The sequence below is a fragment of the Sebastes umbrosus genome, chromosome 14 (genome assembly GCF_015220745.1).
Source record: "Sebastes umbrosus isolate fSebUmb1 chromosome 14, fSebUmb1.pri, whole genome shotgun sequence".
In the NCBI taxonomy this organism is placed as follows: domain Eukaryota; kingdom Metazoa; phylum Chordata; class Actinopteri; order Perciformes; family Sebastidae; genus Sebastes; species Sebastes umbrosus.
Window position 1 is genome coordinate 24923088 of NC_051282.1, and position 20981 is coordinate 24944068.

The window sequence follows — 20981 nt, forward strand, 5'->3', positions numbered from 1 at the left end:
CCTTTACTTAAAGAGGACCTATTGTGCTAATTTTCAGGTTCACTACTTGCATTTTGGGTTTCTACTAGAACATTTACATACTTTGATGTTCAAAAAACGCTTTATTTTGTATCATACCGGCTGTGCTGCAGCACCTCTTTTCACCCTCTGTCTGAAACGCTCTGTTTGAGCTCCTCCCCCCACAGTCTACTTTGATTGGTCAGCTGGCCCTCTCTGTTGTGATTGGTCAACGGAACCAAACTCTCTGGACTCCGCTTTAGCTCCGCTCTAACTTGCTTTGTGTGAGGGCGTGCCAAACTAGCCGCTAAGCAGGTATTATGTAAATTTGTTACTTGGTGACATCACCACGTTACGGAAGAAAAGGCGGGACTTCAAGCAAGGCGTTTCAGGCAGTTCCGGATTAGTGTTTCTGTGGGGGAGAGTAACTCCCTTTGACGTGGACTTTGGGCTTTGTAACTTTGCAGACCTTTTACCTGCACAAAAATACTATAACACACTAAAGGAAAGGGGGAAAAAACACAAAAGGATAATAGGTCCTCTTTAAGTAAAAGTACTCCATTACAAGTTAAAGTCCTGAATCCTAAAAGTAAAGAAGTTTTAGCAAAATGTACTTACCATCAAAGTAAAAGTACTGGTTTGGCTGTAAAATGTTCCCTGTGACTGATATATTATGATATATGATATTATTAGATTGTTAATACAGATAAAGCAACACATAAACAGCATTAAGTGCAGTACTTGAGTAAATATACTTAGTTACATTCCACCACTGGATAAATATAATGGATTAAAATTGCAATATTTTTTGTAAATCTAGCACAGCAGAAGTGGCAGAAAATACTCTAGTAAAGTATAAATACCTATATGTAATACTTCTGTCACTGGGATCATCAAGTGTCCAATTTGAAACAGACATTTTTTTCCAGAACAAGACAGTGAAATAAAACCCACATGAACCAGGTGAGATTATTAAAAATGTAGAGTTTAATATATATATTTATTTCTGACATTCTGATAAGGATTGCAGGTAGGCTTCACAGTACACACTGTGTTCCACTTGATATGCTAAGCAGAGGAGGGAGGGGTGGGCATGGTGGGCTTGACAAGCGGCAGGTTTTCATTTGTACACTAGTAGTGAAAGCAGAAGGAGGCAGTACATCCACAGGCAACATCCACTCCTCTACCGTATTGCTCAAAACCCCACGAAAGGACCATTTTTTATTGTGATCCACATTCTGTAGAGTCCACTTTACCCCCTCTTACAATCCCTAAAAAGACAGTGATTGACACAAAACGTGGATTATCAAAAGACTATCTAAGCGCATGCATGACACTTTTTCAGATTTTTTTTCTCATTTAAAATCCCCCCCACAAAATGTAAACAAATTGAGCTTTGCTTCAGACCAACATACTTGGTTGTGAGGTGAGTTAAGAAACGTAGGTCTACAGTAGTTAAAATGCTTGATAAAACTATATAACAGTGTACCATTTGGTGGCTCCTATGAATATGCTCTTGAAAAGTTACTGGCAAAAATTAAATATGTGATGAAATTATGACTTCTTTTTCGGGGGAGGGTACAGATGTTTTTTTCTTCTTTTCAGCAGCATAATAATCACACCTAGAATGAATGAATGCATGCTTTTAGGTGGCTGTAAGTTCCAGTTATGATGCACAAAAGCATTACAGTAATACTGCCCTGCACTGATAATAATACATGCCAACAGGCCCCAATTAATCTTCATCCAAACACAAGCTCTCATTTATTCAGCTATTACAAAATCAGGTAGCCTACCTACCGTTTGAAGTCACATTCAGTCTGCACACAGAGAGAGAGAGATACCCCTGCCTCCTCGTATAAACTTATGGATCCAGCACAGAAAATAAAACCTCTAGTACACATTAATTATGCCTATAGTTCCAAAATAACAACCAGAGTGAGAGGGCACTTGCAATTGTTGTCATATAATCACCACAACTATCAATATAATTATCAACACCACCAAAATCTTCATAGAGAACACACACGGAGGCATACCATTGATCACTTTTGGAGAAAGGTTAATCATTTTGTCACATAAAACAAACTGAAAAAAAAGAAATTAAATTGCTTTGCAATAAAAATTAATGGCTTTTTTTCTGTAGGTTTGGGAAGGGGGCGACTTTGACCACTTTTTTTTTGGACTGAGGTGGATCAGTAAACACTGTAATTGCACTTTAATTGACAAAATTATAGTCCATTTTATATGGGATTAAAAAAAGTGACACTGCAGCATCTGCTATCGGATGAACTTCCTCTGATTAATTGTCCTGCGCTGAGAATAACAACAAAGGACACAATTATTTTCAACTTTGCAGGTGTGCCACGTTTGACTGCGCATCCGCTTTTCTAATTCAATATTTTTTAGTCCGTCCAGCAATATAGGCTTAGGACTGCATTTATCCTCATTATGAATTAATTCAATGGTCCGAAAGGGCTAAAAGTAATCTAATTATTTACACAGGAATCTATTAAACAGCTGATTAAAAAGAAAAAGAAGGAAAACACAGGGCACCGTTGTGCAACTCATTAGTGCTCGAGCATGTTTGAAGCCAAAGCTCAGGAGACAGAGTTAGAAAAACCACAATTGATTTTTAGCAGAAACAAAATTCTGCATTTCTGTTGCAGCATCATTGTTACCTGGTGTCATTTAAAGTGAAACATCATTAATCTACAGTGAAACCTGTTCATCGTGTGCAGGAACAAAAATAACAGCAACTTTTTTTAATCATTACATTTTCTACACATGATAAATATCAGCACATATATTATTATTATTATTATTATATATATTCAAGATATGCATTTTACATATACTTTTCCTCTCAGATTTATATACATCAATTTATGTACAGTCTTTGTATTTATTTACACTAGGGGTCAAAGGTCACTGAACCTGAAGCACTTGAAACAAGGTTTTAAGAGAGAGAATCATACGAACCTAAAGGCAGTGTAGTCATCCATCCGTTATCATCAAACTGTAACAGCACGTGGGCGGTCTAAATTTACTCTCCAAGGACAACGACAACAGAAAAACACTCACACGAAATAAAACACTGCCACTCTGAGGCCCTTGATCCGAAGCAGTTTGTTCATATTGGCTCGTCATGCAAACACATCGTGGTGCTTTCGTCAAAAAAAGAAAATAATTTACAGTAACATTCTTCTCATACTGTGCTGGTATAAAGTGAGTTTAAAGTGAGCTTACCTGTATGAAGGTAAATGTCAGATAAAGAGTTGTAATATGTGATAGAAGAGGGGAAGTAAAGACTGGGTGTGACGATAAGAAGTAAACTGCATTTCATCCCGCATGCAAAACCTGTCTGTCTACGGCTCAGCATGTCCCTAATGTGCACAAAGCTTGAATACCCTGTGAGCAATATAACAAGACCACTCTCTCTGTTTCACCCTGAGGATGCTCCTAACCACGTCAGGCTCTGAGTTTCCCTTACCAAAAGTTGCACAACTTGTGAATATCATATTGCAATTTGATTGCATGTTCTAATAAGGCAAAAAGAAAAAAAAATTCACAGAAATACAGACCACTGCATCAAACAACAAAGATGAACAAAGCAAAGCGAAAAAAAAAAAATCTTTTAATGTCATCCAGTCTTTCCTCTTAAAGGCAACTGTTCCTCCACTATGGCATTTTGGTGTTTTTTTTTTGTCACATTTATGTACTAGCGAGCAATTGCAAGAGATGAGTTTCTTTGCAGCCTGTAGCAGATGAGTTCTGGTTTCAGGTGGGCATTGGTGAGGCCAATTGGTGTTTCCGTCAGGCCTTGGTGGCGACAGTTAAAGAGTATGTACAGCCACGAGGGTGCTGGTAAGCTGTGATGCCTTTAGGGTCATAGGTCATAGAGTGGTGCTCTGTGGCTCCTCCTCAGGCACAGCGTCCCCCTCCGGAGAGTCTGCCACTGCCAAGGACCTCCTGCAAGGGACACCGCTGAACTCATCGATGAGGCTGTCCAGATTGACATTGATGGAGGGGATTTCATAATTGAAGATATCTAATGGTGAGCATGGCGGGAGAGGTGAGTGTGGTGAGCAGAATGGTGGAAATGGAAATGATGAGCAGGAGGAAGAGGAGGAGGAGGAGGAGAGGGCATATGATGATGATAATGAGGTGTAAAAAACGGAAGAGAGCAGAAATAATATTAATCTTTTTGAGTCTGAACTCAATGGTAAGTGGCATATGGTGATCCTGATTAAAGTAATCAGTGGATTTACATGTGCTTCACATTCTACACAGGGATGTTCTCAGTGTGTCACACCTGAAGGAGCGACTATAGTGTGGTATGTCACAGCTTTTTTTGTGTCTTTTGAGACAACAACAACAGATATTTTCAGATAAAACAGGTCAAAATGACTGCACATTGACACATTACTGTACACAACAATGGTCGGGTAAACCAACACAGAGGCAACAAGATGTGTGTGGAACTCTGTGGAGAAAAAAAATGGCACCAAGACACCAAGTGGGCTTGAAGTTAACGATGGAAATCTCATGAGGACCGGATATTAGCTCTAAATATTCTCTAATGTGCTGCTGCATTTACTGAAAGCAGCAGGTCCAAGCAGAGACTGGTGACTATACTCCTGTGTAGGAATGGGATGGAGCGTGGCGGTGTAGTAAGAGGGAGCAGAGGTTATAAAAAAGCGATGAACCTGCCAGAGGAGGGTTACCTGTGGCGCCCCGATACCGGTGGCAGGCGCGTTAGAGGGGGGGATGTCTGCTGGCATTGGGCTGGGAATGGGGCAACGAAAGGAGGAGGGGCTTTAAGATGGACCTTTGTAAGCGACGGCGTCTGCAATGTGAGCGCAGTGTGGTGCACTCTGGGAAGTCCTTAAGCCATGCATTATCGTTGAACTGCAACACCGTGCAAAGAGTCAATAATGTCAAGAGTAAATATGGAATATCTTCTAATTGAGAGCTATGTATGTTTGAGGCAGGCTGCAGGAGACCCCAGAGGCAGCCACAGCACGAGGCCAGGCAGTGAGATGGAGCGCATGGGGGGCGGGGACGGTCTGGCTTACCCTAAAAGTCCCCCTCACACTTAGCCCACACTGAATCCCTGGCCTCACACAGCTGCAGGGTACACAATAGTAGCAGGGGAGGGGACAAGAGAATGATAAATATAGCAAAGTGACAGAATGATTGGTATATAATGACAGAACACCTCATCATCAGAACATCATAGTGTAGATATAATGTGGGGTTTTGTTCTGGCTAGGTTTCCACGCCTGCTAGAGAGACTGGACCGGTGCGTAAGCCTCTGACCTACCTCTGCCGAGTGAGGGTCTGGGTAACACAGATAAACAGAGAGCACATGATGAATCTAATGGCAACTTCCATACAAGCAGGACGAGCTATGCTTCTCTGATGTTTCCACACATTACCCAGAAACATCATCACATAACACAAGCAATGGGTACATAGGTCAGTCAAGGAGCTCGCTACAGTAATATTTACATAATTCTCAGGCATCTGTGTCTAAAAGGCAACTTTTATTCATTCAGACATTCGTTTGGGAACAGTCAATAAAGGGGATTTTTTTTTTTTATATCTACAAGTCCTACTGAGTCCTAAACTCGTCCGCCGTCTCCGTTGGACAGAGCCACAGCGAGTCTGAGAGAAGGCCGCTGCAGCCCCACCTGTGGTGGCGGAGGGGGTGTTGTTGCCAAGGGCTGATGTTTACCTGTAGACATGCTCTCCCCGGGAGACAGTCCATCCAGGAGGCCCTGCTCCAGGGGCTGGGGGACTGGGGCCATGGCCGAACCAATGAACCCAGGGGGGGCTGTGGGTGGCTGAGGAGGGGGCAGGCTGGGTCTCTGCCTGGGCTTAGGGGCGGGCCGCGACTTGGTGAGCGTTCCGGTCAGGGAGGGCGGGGACGAAAGGGAGTGGGGCGCCCCTAATGGGGTCTGCCCGGGGGAGGATGGGGGCACTTGCCCAGGAGGGCAGACCAGTCCATAAGGGGAGGGAGTGCTAGGAGGTGTGGGGGACAGGCTGACCGGTGACGGCTGACCTGTGGACTGGTCGGACATCCCGCAAGACTGGCTGTAGGGGACCTTGGGAGGCACAGGGGCCAACTTCTTGGAACCTGGAGACACACAACACATCAGTCACATTAGTCTCCTGGTAAAAATGAAAACATCCTCTTAAACTGAAGCTCAGATTGAGACTGAGAGAGGTGCTGACCTTTGCGCAGGGTGTGTGGACTGTGCTCTGTGGAGTGGGGGGACTGGCTACTGCTCTGAGGACTACAGCTGGGGGGGACTGTGGGACCAGCCACCTGGATGCCTTTGTGTCCAATTACAGGGGAGAGCTCTTTACTCTTCAATGAACTGCAAAAGACAAGAAGACATTAGTGTGTGAATAAAACCAGATATAGTATGTTTGTTAACTATCAGTATACATCATGTACATTACCTCAGTGCCACCACCACCACCACCATCATCATCATCATCATCACCACTTATCAGTGTTTCACTATGTTTAAGTACAGTGTCACCAATATTAACCAGAAAATTATGTCAAACAAGGATACATCAATGTAAGCAGTGTGTTTGGCGACCAAACGGTGTCACATCTTTTTAAACACCTCTTATTTAACAGCTTTTTGCACAAAGGGTGCACATAAGTCCATAAAACTACCACAACGAAGATGACGGAGCATCTAGTGTTGCATTTGTGAAGTTTTTGTCTTTTTAGTTGATCAAATTGTCATTAACAAATCAGGGATTCTGAATGGAATTTGTTTTATTCAAATAATGAAGTTAGATGGAATTGGCATCCAGATGGATATAATAATGATGCATTATTTATAAAAAAAGCACATTTTAGTTTTCATAGAATAAAAAAGGAGGTAAAAAAAAAAGCTTCCAGGCATGTTTTTCAGAACACCAGGAAATTGGGTCAATTTTTCATGTTGTTTTCTGACATAGATATTTATATATAAAAATCAAAACTTTGAATTCCTTTCCTCCCTGTAGATACAGCTGCTTATAATGATCTAAAAAAATGAAGTTGAGAGACTCAACTTCAGCCCAGCTGGGATCTCTCACAAGATTTCACACTGGATTCCTGATCAAAACGCCGCTGAGCTGAACAGAAGGTGTACATATTTGTATGCAGCAACAAAAGAAGTAGCGTGAATGCTTCTTTGGGCAAAAAACTCCTCAATTTACTTCAGTTTTTATTCCTAACAGACAGTAGTGAGGATGCACAGAAAATAGAGTAGAGATGCTGCATGTAACAAGATATGAGCAAGTAAATCTAAACCTACTTTAATGTACTGTAATCATAGACCAACCAATAGAGTGCACTTAATCAAGGACCCACCTTATACATCTTTGCTCTTCTTCGTGGATCAGTTAGTCTACTAATGGACTGTATGAACAGATTAATTAGCTGATCTTGTAAATATATTTTATATTTACTAAGATCAGCATTAACTATCTTTTAGCAAATTGTGTTATAAGTCATCAGTAATGGGAATTTGATATACTATGTGTTTTTCTGTAGTCTCTTCTCACTGTAAGATAATTAATGTCTGGAATGAGGATAATACTCAATAATATAGACAAGTATAGTCGCAAAACTCATATGAACTCACACCCACAAAGAGCGCAGATACTGCAGTACAGTATTCACACATTTTGGATTATATGACATCTAATTAACTGCAATCTCCTGCAGTCTCTTTGAGCCGTCTTTTCCCCAAAATAATCCATCTGGATGGGAAGTCATGGAGCTATCAAATCACAAGAGGGAGCGTTATCAAGTCGAGCTTGTTCTTATCGCTGACAAAGATTTGCTGCAATGATTCACACTGTCTTGTGTGGTTGTAACACCACAGACTTATGAGTCAGGAAACTGCCACAGTCACTCTGTACAAACTCAGCACTTTGGGACAAGCTGGAAGATGCTTATACACGGTGCTACATTACTAACCTTAAAAATCTTTAACTTTTTCCTTCAGCTGGTTAGTAAAAAAATTGCTGCAAACTGTAGAATAAATACATTCATATGCTTTTTGATAGCCATATGCAGCCTCGTCCATGTATTTATCGTCTACTCAATACCAGCATGAAACCGAGCGCTATATAAGCCAGTAACATCCTTTGTTGCTAGGCAACCCCCATGAGAGGCATCCCTCGACAACCTGAATGTTACAGAATCTGAGGTATGTAATTTGAAGGGGGAGGAGGAGGAGAGAAAAAAAAGCAAAAAGCAAATATGAGCCAGCGAGCTGGAGGAGAGGAGAGATACAGATGCCACTCTGTGATGCATCCATAGTGGCCGTGGGTGTGTTGTATTTACCTAGTCAGCCTGGGGGGTCCTCTCTCTCGGGCACATGGACAGGCAGCCCACGGCGGGGGCGGGGGCGCGGACGAAGGGAGGCTAGGGGGGTTGCCAAGGGACTGGTCGTGGCGGGATAGTACCAAGGGGGTTTTGATGTAGAGTGGTGAAGCATTAGTGTCTGGCGGGGGAGCATGCGACATGTCACCAGGCGGGCTGTGCTTGGGGAAATGCAGACAGCTGGGCTTGGGGTTCGAATTGATGTCAAGTGACGAGGAGGAAGAGGAAGAAGAGGAGGAAGGGGGCGGGGCGGGGGGAGTGAAGCCAGACCAGCGCAGCGGGGGCGGGGGAGAGGCGGGGGGCTGGGACTCTGGACCCGGTGCCACGGGGCGAGCGCAGGGCGGGGGTTTGGGGTAGAAGAGGTGCGGGGCGACGTGGCACGAGGAGATGGGGTAAGGGGGGGGCGGCCGGTCCTCCCCTGGGGGTGGGTGGGCATGAGAGGTGTCCGGCCGATTGGGCGACACGTTGTCTGAGCTGTAGATATTAAGAGAATAAACAGCACAAGAGAAACAGCTCTAGTGATTGAACAGGGAGACGCATGGGAGCGATATAGGATAAGCTGTTTGGATGATTAGGGTGTTAGTGTGTTAGTTGGTCCGTAGCCAAAAACAGAAGAGAAAAAAAAATTGCAATTTAGGGTGGGCGGTGGGCACCAAGCTTAGCACACAGTCAGCTTAGTGCAAATACAAAGACAAGCACAAAGAAACAGCAAAGGAAAAGAAAGTTTATTGCCAAAGGAAAAGAGTGTGTAGGACTCCCTCTGTGATCACCTTGTGTCTGCACACTGCATGGAGCTGTGAGGATCTGTCTCTGGAGCCAAAGTGCTGGTCTGCACGCTTACAATATTATCAAGCTGAGCTGATGACTGACTATCTCCTCTCTGCTGCTGCATATGGAAACCCTATCTGCCCTTATCCTCCAGTATATGACTTGTTTGCATTGCAGGTCCTGCAGTCAGCCCAGGGCAGCGTGAAACAGACACAAAACCCTTTCATCGGCTGAAAGAGCCACAGGAGAGGAGGGGAAAGCCAGCCAAGCCAGAAAGAAGCCATATTATTATTATCTTGTCTGCCACACAGGCAGAGCAGCGACCATGAGGTGATTATTCATGTTTAACTATGATAATCATACGCAAAAAAATAAATAAAAATGGTGAAATCAGTCGTAGTGTCAACAGAAAAGGAAATAATTCACGACCAAAGCTGAGAAAGCCAAGCCACAACAATGGGATATTGGAAATATTAGCATGCTCGCAAAGGACTTGCAGGTTGAAGCTTAGTGGTATGTACAGAAACAAAACTTCCATACAGTATTTGGACTAAAACCCTTCAGAGTTAGAGTCAAAAAATGTCATTATCCTTTGAGAATTTTACCCACAATGACATGAACCTGACAAATCATGTGGAGAGTGAGAAATCATAATAATAACAGAATGAGACATGAAGGCGTTGACACTAAAAACAACATGGAGAAGTTGCAAATGAATGGGATTAAAACAGCCAAGATCACACAGAGCAGAGAAAGTTGATGATGATGATGATGGCGATGGCAGTAAAAATGAACAGGAGTGGATGCGTGAGGAAGAGGGAGGGGACAGCGTCTCCACTGTGACTTACCAAACCCTCTCTCCAGGTGGCGGTGTCGCGGAAGGCGAGGTGGCGAGTTCTCCGGGCTGCTCGGGGATGAGAGTGTCCGCTGGAGAGCCGGGGCCTTGCATGCCCGGAGGAGTGGAGGAGGTCTTGCGCGCCAGCGTGGCTGAGCCCTTACGAGACACCCAGGAGGTGTCCATAACCCGGACGCCCATACTGGAGACGAAACACACATATCCAGAGTCATAAATGTTGATGAAGATAGATGTGAGTGGAGGGTGGTAAGGAAAGAAGAAGGGGAAAAATAGGCATGATACGGTACCTTTGTATCTTCCTAATGCTGCGTTAGTAGGGGGAAGAGAGGCAAAAGGGATATGAGGTCAGAAGTAATGCAGACAGGTTCACAACAGTACACTGTATATGATGATGGGGAGATGAGATCCATAGAGGCAGGGAGGAGTAGAGAGGTGAGAGGATGTTAGGCTACATAACCAGCCCAAACTTATCTACTGAGCGCCAATTGACCTTTCTTAAGTCCCGCCCCCTTTCGCTCTGTTCTCCAATAACAGTTGAGCAGGCTTGTACCTGGCAGAGCCTCAGTCCTGTTATACTTAGATATGCTACGTCTGTTCAAAGGTAACATTACTATATACTGTAATATAGTTCAACATACTTTTGTGTGAATAAACAGTAGTATGTTTCTTTTCGGAACACGCTGAGCAGTAATTTACGTCAGATGCCGGATTCGAGATGTGTAACCATGGTAACCTGTACCAACCTCATGTGACCAAAACGACAATTTGTGAGAATCTAAGTCTGAACTAATTCAAAATATATATTACGCCTAGCAAAGGGAAATCTTATACTTGCAGTTAAATTGAAGCGTTATCGATGTTACAGAGCTGTCCGTCAACGTCCGTTATGAACGTTGTCATCACTACCGCATTGCATTGTGGGATAATTATGCTGCCGTAGCGACCAGCATTTGCATATTGTAATATTTCACCGGATTTAGTATGCAATTTGTGTTTCGGACGGACACTAAAATATCGGATATAGGTTGGTAGCTGACATATTTTTAAAAGTACATGAATTATCGTTAGCCAGAAAAGATCCAGGCTAGCGTTCGTCTGTTCCTGAAGTAACTTTTGGTGTTATTTATTTGAATATACACAACGTCAAGCATCCCGACTGGAAAAGTCCAAGTCCTTGCTGTCGGCTTCTTGAAGCTATATTGCCCGACACCCAGAAACTATGTTCTAAACAAAACATCCATGAACCACACAGCCGGTTTCTCAAAGCTTTTCTGACCTAGCAACAGTAACTAAGGAGAGCTGGACAAAAGGATCGTCCAATTAAAGACTTGTTTTTTGTAATTAAACCTGTCTGCTCTTAGAAACGCACAAACACACAGACAGAGCTTTATCCCAGGCTGCTCATTACTCTAAACAGATAAAAGCTATTTTCTATCCCCCCTGTATTGATAGCTGCTGATTATGGGATGCTGAAGATTTAGATCGATGCCTATACTATTACAGCCTTTTCCCTTAATTTGGCGGGGGTGTATTTTGGTGTCAGTTCTAATTCTGCCAGTGATTTTCCACCAGCTGGATGAATGACTCAGGCCAGGTGACGTGCTAGCCAGACTGTGAAGGAGGAGCAGGGTGTGGGAGGATGGGGAGATAGCACTAGAGAAAGATTTCCTGAGAAAAAAAGAAGGTAACCAGCAGCCCTTCATCGGAGACCCGTTGCCATAGAGACAATGCCACTCAAGGCGATTCAGCCCCACGTATTCAAATGAGACTCTCTTCTCCTGATGGATCAGGATAATATGGGTTGTATGTGCTGGAACTATTGACAGGAGGGTCTAGAGCTGAAAACTTTAGTGCTTTTTGTGCTTGTGCTGCCCGTCTCAAATATAAGAATCAAATATCAGATGCCTGAGAGGAGGCGTGGGTGGCGACGAGAGAGAAAAGAGAGTGAGAGAGAGAGAGTGAGATGTGGGCAGCAGAAGGATGCACTTGGCATCATACCCATCCTTCTTGTAAAACTCCAGCATCATGTTGTCAGTGGCGACGCTCAGCGGGCGTCGGCTCTGGTCGTGCTGCTGCTTGCGTTCGCATTGCTCCATGTCCGGTGAGGGCATGGAGCTGTAGTTGGAGTTGTGGTTGGTGTGGATCGGGCTGCCGTAGCTGCCCGTCAAGTTGAACTCAATATCTGAGGGAGGAAGAGACACACCATGATGTTACACTGTGTGCTATTTTAAGAATGGGAGTTACAGTAACATAAAACAGACAAAATCCTGATGTTTTCCTACTCACCAAATACAGGATTATAATGGTGCATAATTTAATGCTTATTTCAGAGAGAGTAACATTGTGCTTTGTTGCATTTTACTCCACAGAGTTACAAAATATGAACAGGAATATAACTAGAAAAATCGTTGGTGTACATCTTATTGTAACTCCACACTGTATATGAGACTTCTGCAAACAGGAAGTGGTCCATTATAGCGAGCAAACAGCAAACGCAGCATGAACTGCTGCCCTAAGTTGGGTGTTACATGATGCTGCAGCTCAGACACCATGATGTGTGCAGCACTCATCAACAGTTTATTATGCTTCATGTATGTTGTTGTGTTACAGCTGGTTTGTTGTAGTTGTATGGTGTATTTTGGTGTAATGTTTATGTGAACTGACAATCATGAAGGAGAATGATAAGATCATAAGGTATCACAGTATTCATACAGGGCTGAGCAACAGGAAATAATTAAGTATATTAATATCTTACCAAGTTTTTCACTAACTGATCTGAAAAACTGCTTTAATTTGTTAATTTGGATTGGCAAAGTTATGGGTCATATCCTACAGTGTTTCTTTTAAAATCCCATTATATAATTACAATGATTGAAGATCAGTAAAAATAGATATGGTGCCCATCCTGACTGTAATATTACATACATAGTATGTGATCCCACCTCCAGGGAAGAACCAGTCAGCATGCTGGATGATGGGCTCAATGATGCCAACAATCTGCAGGGACAGCGTCGTCATCATCTCCGTCATGTTCCTGGAGAGAAGAGAGAGAACTGAACTGCAGTACAACCCTTCTATGATTTAAGGAAGGTAGTTGTGTTAAAAATATAAATACATACGGTTCAGTGTGCGTCCAAAGCAAGTTAGGGCCGAGAACAATCGCCATGTTGCCGGCAGTCATCTTGTTTGAGTCTTGGTAGTCGCTTAGCTTAGCTAAGAATTTGGTTAGATATCTGTGGGATTTAAATAAAAGAGTGGATTTTATACCTTATTTATTCCTTTTTGTTAGACATGTTAAGCTTCTAGGGATACTAAACCGAACTGTTCAATGACGTATAAACCAAAATGTGGGCTTGTTGAACTGCAGCACTATCAATTACAGACCTGCAAATTATCTGAGGAGGTGGCAGAGACATAGCAGAGGAAATTATCTGAACATAGGCCCGCTTGACCATTACGCAGCCTGCATCATTTCATGTATAAAATCAGTGTTTTGGCTTCATATAACATAGAAAGGCAGAAGAGCCTTAAACTTGCATTCTTTCTAACAGCCAGTAGGGGGCGACTCCTCTGGTTGCAAAGAGAAGTCTGATTGTATAGAAGTCTACGAGAAAATGAGCCTACTTCTCACTTGATTTATTACCTCAGTAAACACTGTAAACATGAGTTTATGGTCTCAATCGCTAGTCTCAAGTCTTCTTCAATACAGCATGATGTTCATTTAGTCAATTATGGTCCCATTTAGAGTCAGATAGACCATAAAGCAGGGGATGCTTTAGGGCGTGGCTACCTTGTGATTGACAGGTCGCTACCACGGCGTTGTCCGGTACTTTAACTCTTTCACAGTGTGTTTTCAGTTCATGAAAGTTAATTGTAACATTTTGGTCGCCTAAAGATGTCTTATTCAGCATTCATTTGTACTTAGCTCCTCCCTCTCGTGTCACTTCTGGTTGCAAAAAAACAACATGGCGACGGCCAAAATGCCAAACTCAAGGCTTCAGAACAGCAGTCCACAAACCAATGGGTGACGTCACGGTGACTATGTCCACTTCTTATATACAGACTACGATGGAAACATCCATCCATCCATTATCTGTAACCGCTTATCCTATTCAGGGTCGTGAGATGATGGGAACATTGTATGTACAAATGAGAGGACAGAAAATGAGGGAAAGCGACTGACCTGAAATTGTTCAAGTTGTCTGTGGGGAGTTTTTCACACACTGTCATTAACGCTTGTAGTCTCTTGTCCATATCTGGAAGGCTGGGGGAATAAAAAACAAAACACTGTGGTTTACCGTTGCTCCATTTCTTCATAAATGTCACCATTTTTCATTTTGGCAGTTAAGAACCCCTTTTGTAAAGACTTTGGACTATTTTCTCTTTTTCATCCAGGCCGATGGCATAATTGAAGAAAATGCATTTAATGAGAAAACTCACTTGGAGGCCAGAATCCATTCATCATAAAGTTCAGTGGTCATCAGTGGCTCAGGGAGCTCACGGAGGTATGATTTCAGAGCCCCTGTGGGTGAGAAAAACAGGGAGATAGAGAGAGAGAGAGAGAGAGTAAAAAACTGGTTTGCTTCTTTAGAGGAGAGGAGGGCTGTTGTCTCTCTTCAGAGTACAGGCGAGGCCATGCCCCATATCTCCACTCCCCTCCAGCAGGCCCTCGCGGCTAGCTGCAGCTGCCAGATTCAGATCGCTCAACACAGATTTCATGCTAATGTGTGAAATGCGCAGCACTATCAGAACAGAAAGCCTTCAGGAAAAGAGCACTGAGGGCAGAGCTGATGAAGACGGCGCTATGCTCGCCCCACGAAGAACAACATATTCTGCCAACTAGATCCAAAATCAATCTGAAATCTTTTGCACGGCACAAATAACCTCTCCATTTCCACATCATAAAAACTGGCAGATGTTGAGTAAAAATGATTTCCTTTAACATAGGACAGTTTTCATCCTGACTTACAATGACAGTGTAGGGGTAGTTGTTATGGAAATGGGCTTTGAACAAGGCATTCGTGTGGGTGTAATTCACCTGCGATGGCGTGTGGGTCGGAGGAGTACTCCTGCACATCCAGAACTCCACAGTCCAGGGACGCTTTCAGCTTCTTCAGCTTGGAGGCTGACGGAGCCACTCTGAAGAGGCCCTGCAGCCCACACACAGACACACACACATATAATCATGTGTAATTATCACATCTAACATGATGCCGTGCTAAAGTAATAGCCTCGACTGTTGTGCACTTGACATTGGTTGATGATAAATAACACAGCAACAAACTGGTGGCTTTACACGTCCATTAATATATTAATATATCACTGTCAACCATGTTCCAAAGCACACTGTGAGATTTTAATTGGTCTAATTACCACAAACACCATCGTAAAGATGAGCAGTAACCTCGATCTCACAGCCATGTTTCCTGTTGCAAAGACGTTGCTACATGTCCTTTCTCTCCTTCCTCAGTTTAATTTAATTTTAATTTAAAGGTCAAGAAGATAAGAGCCAATAAAAGCTCTTGGGAATGATTTGATAAGGTACGATAAAGTCAGGTTTAACCCTCTGAGACCCACAATTTTTGTCTTTTTTAGGGGGGGGGGGAGGTAGTCTTTAGAGGGAGAAAGCAGGTCAGCAGTATATGCCACATAGAAGTGGTTTACAGGAAAGCAATTTACAGGAAAGCCCTCCATCCTCTGAATGTTCTAGGTCTTTAGTTTTGTGGTTGTAAAGTTTCATGAGATTGTGATTATCCTAGAAGTCACCACAGGTCATTTTATACAGTGAGGTCAAGTTTAAAAAAATGCTCTCAATACAATGAAATGGTTACTATGGAGACTAACATCATCACACATGAATACAGTTGGGCTCATTGGATCCATAAGAGTCTCCACTTTACAGTGATACCCAATTTATACAACTACATGACTTAACCCAAACTGCATGTGATTATCATAAAGTGGGCATGTCTGTAAAGGGGAGACTCGTGTGTACCCATAGAACCCATCTATTGTATTTCAAGTAACTACAAAGTAAACCCTTCCGTGGAAATATTAGAAGCTCAGAGAAAGTGGTCGGGAAGTGTGGTGATGTAGTTTAAAGAGCAAAACAACACATATTGGGCGGGTAGGAGGGGAGGTGGATGGGTCCAACAAACAAAGGACTTACGTCCAGGAGGCCGCTGTTTGCGTCCTGGGGGTTAAGTTTCACTTTCACGTTACAAACAGCTGTTTGTTCGTGTCCATTTTTGCAACGTTTATGGGCCTTTCACACAGAAAACAGCAACGGTACCACTGCACTCTGAAATCCATAATTTCAAATGGCTTGCACAGCGCAAAACAACTGCTTTTTACCAAAGTTCCAACTGGTTGAAATTTGGGTGCGGCACTCTGTGATGTGCGCTAAACCCAGCGGCGAGCACAGCGCAAACCACATTATGTGTTTCACGTAGTAATTTTAAGCCCAACCATGATGTTTTTTCCAAAACTTGAGCAAGTGTTTTTGTTTGAATTCACAACACTAAGTTTACTGCGACCGTAAAGGGGTCTGACAAAGCATCAGTATGTGACGAGACTGTGTTGAAAAATCCTAAGTGATGTGTGTATGTGTGTGCCCTTTACCTCCTCCTGCATGCCGCACTCTAACAGCATTGTGACACAAGCTTCGATGGGGAAGGCAATCTCTCTCCCACTAATATTCAGGTGTTCCTCCAGAGACTTGCCAAACGACGGCTTCTCCACCCACGCCTCTGCAACACAAAAACACCAGCTTCAATCGCACACAGACACAAACAAACCTACGCACCCTGAGCTGCATCCTGAACGACTTTAGACCAATGAAGGCATATAAAGTTCGGAGACAACATCCATCAATTATATCCTAACTTTAATTTAATGTGACTTTTAAGAGGAGATTGCATTTCACATTTCTATTTCTAGTATTTAACAGGGAAATGTGGTTTGGTTTGTAGCACTTGTAAACTAGCCAGCAGCATAACTATGAAGGTGGATAATTATAGCCTGATAATGAGATTGTAATGTGACATGTCAGGGCTATTAACTCCATTCCTTCTCATCATGATATTGCTTCAGGTGCAGAATTAGAGCTGATCTCCACACACACACATTACGAGACTCACCTTGGTGAGCTTTAATCTGGGGCAGGATACTGTGAAGAATCTCTAATGACTTCCTGTGATATTCTGCCTGCGTTTCTATCAGCTACAGAAGGAGAAGAGATTATAACAAACAACCCCTGACAAGTGTGTCTCATATAATACAAGTCAGATAATCTACAATGTGTATTGTAACCTTAGCTAAAATGGTAAAAAAATATTTTATTTGCAGAAAAGAAAGAACATTTTTTCCTCACTGGGTTTACACATTTGATGATAAAATATACTTACTGTCTGGAAGTAACTTGCATAGTCTATTTCTTTGGCCACAAAACTGTACATATCTGCTGACAATTGATCCTGAAACACAAAGTAGAGAAATGATCTCACTGAAGTCCTTCATATAACTGTAATATCATCCTGGCATTGTGGTCCATTTGTGTCTGATGCATGCAGAGGGGCTATAAATCAAATGGAGAGCAAAGGAGCCGGAGGAGTGAAGTGATCTGATTGGTGTGACTCACCCTACAAATCTCCATCCGATTGGCTGCCTCCTCCATCTCCTCTCTGAGGGATTCGGACTTGGCGCCGGGCTGCAGCGTGCTTGGGTGACTGGATGACTTGGACGACTGCTGATATCTATGGATGTGAGGTTTGAAAAATATGAATCCACTGCATTGGATATGTCATACGACGGCGTATTAGGGCCATTGTAGGTAAACACTAGAGTTACTGGTAGAGACGGATGAACGTAGAGACGGACGGACAACCTGAAAATATAATGCCTCCGGGCCACGACTGTCGCTGCCGCTGAGGCATAAATATAATAATTATGGCGCCGGGGGACAGCGGTAATGTTCTGTGAAATAACTCAGATTTTCCGAGATTGTGAGGAAGCACCGACTCCCTCACTCACTATTTGGGCCAAGTGGGGTGGATCACAGTTTTCTTTGGTCTGTAGTTGAGTGGTTAATTAACTGACTGGGGACTGAGCGGCTCCAGGTGTGTTCAGGTGTGCTCTGATTGACCAGGTTCTCACTTCAGGTGTCTCCAATCCCAGCTGACAGTAGTCCTCATCTGATAGGCCAGTTTGAACTGGAAGGGCGGGCTCTCAGGTTATATTAGTATGTGTGAAAGCAGGTTTTTTTTTCAAAAAGAGCAGCACCAGACCTGCGGTGAGCAGTGTGTTTTGAAGGCTGAGGATTTTTCCCTCCCTGTATTTTTACTTTGTTTGATGGGTTTTCAGACTGAAAATAAAAGTCTGCCTTATTTTTCCAGCATACTGATGTTTTCTCTTCAGAACTTTTCACCTTGCTCTCCTGCACCTCGCCTTACGACAGAGAATAAAGTCATAAATTTACAAGAGAAAAATGTGGTTATTCTCTCGGATTAAAGTGGGAAATTTATGAGGAAAAAATCTCTAATTTGCGAGATTATAAAGGCATAAATATACATTATCTTTTCAACTTTAATTCCAGAAATCCTGAAGCCCCTCTCCAAATCTGTAATAATTGATTTTTTTTACCTAAATTGGCCCTTCTACATCGTCGTAATGTCATGCTTCCTGCAAAGACATTTAAAACCTGAGCCTTTATTTTAAAAATAAATGAACGAGAGCAGGTTGCAGCCTGGCTTTTGAACGTGGACGTCACCTTGTTCGAGCGGAGTCCATGTCCAAGACAAGTTTAGCTAAGTGCTTCCTCTGTTTCTGGATGTTGGGAATGTCCACCTACAAGAGAAAATGAAGTGCAGGATTAACGTCAGCTCAGGGGATATAAAATGTAAATGAGGATCTGCTATTCTGCTTGAAACTTCCTTAACATCTGAGATAAAATAAAACAGTGACTGAGTGCAGCTCTGTAATTCAGTCACATCAGGAAGGTGTTATGTCTTTAATTGGAGCTCACCTCAGCGAGCACATAGAGCGGCTCTACCACATCTCTCTCTATCTGGAACTCAAACTGGATGAGCTCCTGGGCCAGCTTCTCCTCCGTCTCCCCACACAGCTGCAGCATCTTCCTGTTTGGTGACGGCCGAACACAAAGTCACAGGAAATCAAATGCAATTAAAATGCAGACAAGGGTAATGAGGACAGAGGAGAATTCAATAGCCAAATCAATAATTAAAGATGACTCTGTGAGTGTGTGTGTGTGAGCGAAGGCCTGTTAACGACAGTAACTTACCCCAGGAGGGAGTCATCCCCCAACACCGCCGCACCTTCTACCATACATTGTGCCAGGATCGTGAGCGGTAGTTTCTTCTGATAGAGAGAAATGCTATTACTAATAATCATACAAGATTATGAATAATGTTGCATCATGACACGTCCTATCAGTTTGCATCAGTGTCTGAGAGGATGATGGATGCAGGTACTCACAGAAGGTGACTTGACAGATCTCTTCTCTATATCAGTCCCCTGCTGACCCTGCAGGCAGGCAGTCAGCTTCTTGTGAGTGCTGTGTGTCACCTGCTTGACCAGATCCAGACGCTTCTCCACCTGGAAGAACACACACACACACCCACACCCACACACACACACATCAGAAACCTCTTGGCATAGCCACACACACACACCCATGTAGTACCACATCTGTCATCTCTTATGCAGCATCATAAATCAGCGCCTGCTACTGTTTTTATACTGCTATTATTCCTTGCATTCAATAAAAATTGCAACACATTTTTAAAAATGCTTTATATTGTTCATTTAAATATATCATAATTTTTTTTTTACTGCTGGTCAGTCAAAATACGCTATTTAAAGGCATTGTTTTGGTGTGTTTTGTCACTAAAGTTGCAACGATTAGTCGACTAATCGATTAGTCGATTGAAAGAAACATAAATCGGCAACTATTTTTAAAAATCGATTAATCATTAAAGTATTTTTTCATGCAAAAATGGCAGGAAATGCTGTTTTCAGCCTCTCAAATATGGAGATTTCCTGCTTTTTCTGTTTTATATGATGTTAAACTGAATTTGTTGGGGGTTTTGGACAAAACAAGATATTTATAGACATCACCTTGGACTTTGAGAAACTGGGATGATATTTCTCACTATTTTTGGATTAATCAATTAATCAAGAAAATAATCTGTCAATACAGTATTATTATTTTAATGTATGCACTGTTCTCTGTTGGTGAAAGATAAAACTTGTTGAAAATGTGTGTCGAGATGTTTAAATTACAGAAAGGAAGGACATGTACTTACAAAGTATAAAAAAGGGAAAATAACCAGAGTATTAATCAATAATGAAGATAATTGTTAGTTGCAGCCCTATTTGTCACAATTGATAAATTTAACTGATTCATCAAAAATGATTGGTAATGAAAATAATCATCAGTCCCATACCCAGACTGAGTGAGAGGCTGTGAGATGATCAAATGAATAAGAAAGACGAAAAAACTTTACAGCTACAAAACCTGTTCAGTTTTCTGACTTTCTCTTACATTAGCTTTTTTTTGTGAAATGCTGGGGAGTACCTCTTCCTGCTTCTATAATAATAATAGTAATTGTTCAAATCAAACAACCTGAGAATCACTCTTTTATTGAGCTGCATACAGACATAATGTATGCTAAACCGTTGGACCCGCTGATTTCCGAAGACAGCCCTCATAATCACATTATTTACACCTGTTAATTTACACAGCATGAACAATGACAGCGCTAACTGCTAAGAGACCATCATTTCATCAAGCACCTGTTCGCAGGTGCTGTGATCGCCTTCCCTGTTTACACACACACACAAACACACACGCACACACACACACACACATGCACTCTTACACCACAGCTCACCTGTAGAAGGTCCTCGCTTAACACCTCTGTTTTCTCTGCCCTGTAA

General features: G+C 42.6%; 1 protein-coding gene across 7 annotated transcripts in view; it reads right to left on the minus strand.

Annotated features, from left to right (window-relative positions):
- Nucleotides 1-961: 961 nt before the first annotated feature.
- si:ch211-114m9.1 (rho GTPase-activating protein 44) overlaps nucleotides 962-20981 on the minus strand; it is a 33854-nt gene continuing 13834 nt past the window's right edge. The window contains exons 2-23 of one of the 7 annotated variants that reach the window (XM_037791396.1): nucleotides 20936-20975; nucleotides 19518-19637; nucleotides 19324-19400; nucleotides 19048-19159; nucleotides 18793-18869; nucleotides 17665-17779; nucleotides 17432-17500; nucleotides 17165-17246; nucleotides 16647-16774; nucleotides 15064-15175; nucleotides 14466-14547; nucleotides 14209-14289; nucleotides 13145-13258; nucleotides 12968-13059; nucleotides 12024-12207; nucleotides 10313-10330; nucleotides 10018-10206; nucleotides 8363-8875; nucleotides 6238-6383; nucleotides 5738-6139; nucleotides 5076-5127; nucleotides 3915-4048 (exon numbers count right to left, since the gene is read on the minus strand). In XM_037791396.1, coding sequence (XP_037647324.1) covers nucleotides 5120-5127; nucleotides 5738-6139; nucleotides 6238-6383; nucleotides 8363-8875; nucleotides 10018-10206; nucleotides 10313-10330; nucleotides 12024-12207; nucleotides 12968-13059; nucleotides 13145-13258; nucleotides 14209-14289; nucleotides 14466-14547; nucleotides 15064-15175; nucleotides 16647-16774; nucleotides 17165-17246; nucleotides 17432-17500; nucleotides 17665-17779; nucleotides 18793-18869; nucleotides 19048-19159; nucleotides 19324-19400; nucleotides 19518-19637; nucleotides 20936-20975 — 2761 coding nt within the window. In that variant the 3' untranslated portion in view covers nucleotides 3915-4048; nucleotides 5076-5119. Of the gene's footprint in view, nucleotides 5128-5624; nucleotides 6140-6237; nucleotides 6384-8362; nucleotides 8876-10017; nucleotides 10207-10312; nucleotides 10331-12023; nucleotides 12208-12967; nucleotides 13060-13144; nucleotides 13259-14208; nucleotides 14290-14465; nucleotides 14548-15063; nucleotides 15176-16646; nucleotides 16775-17164; nucleotides 17247-17431; nucleotides 17501-17664; nucleotides 17780-18792; nucleotides 18870-19047; nucleotides 19160-19323; nucleotides 19401-19517; nucleotides 19638-20935; nucleotides 20976-20981 lie in introns of those variants that run through there. The other 6 variants (XM_037791393.1, XM_037791392.1, XM_037791395.1 and 3 more) reach the window with 6 other exon arrangements.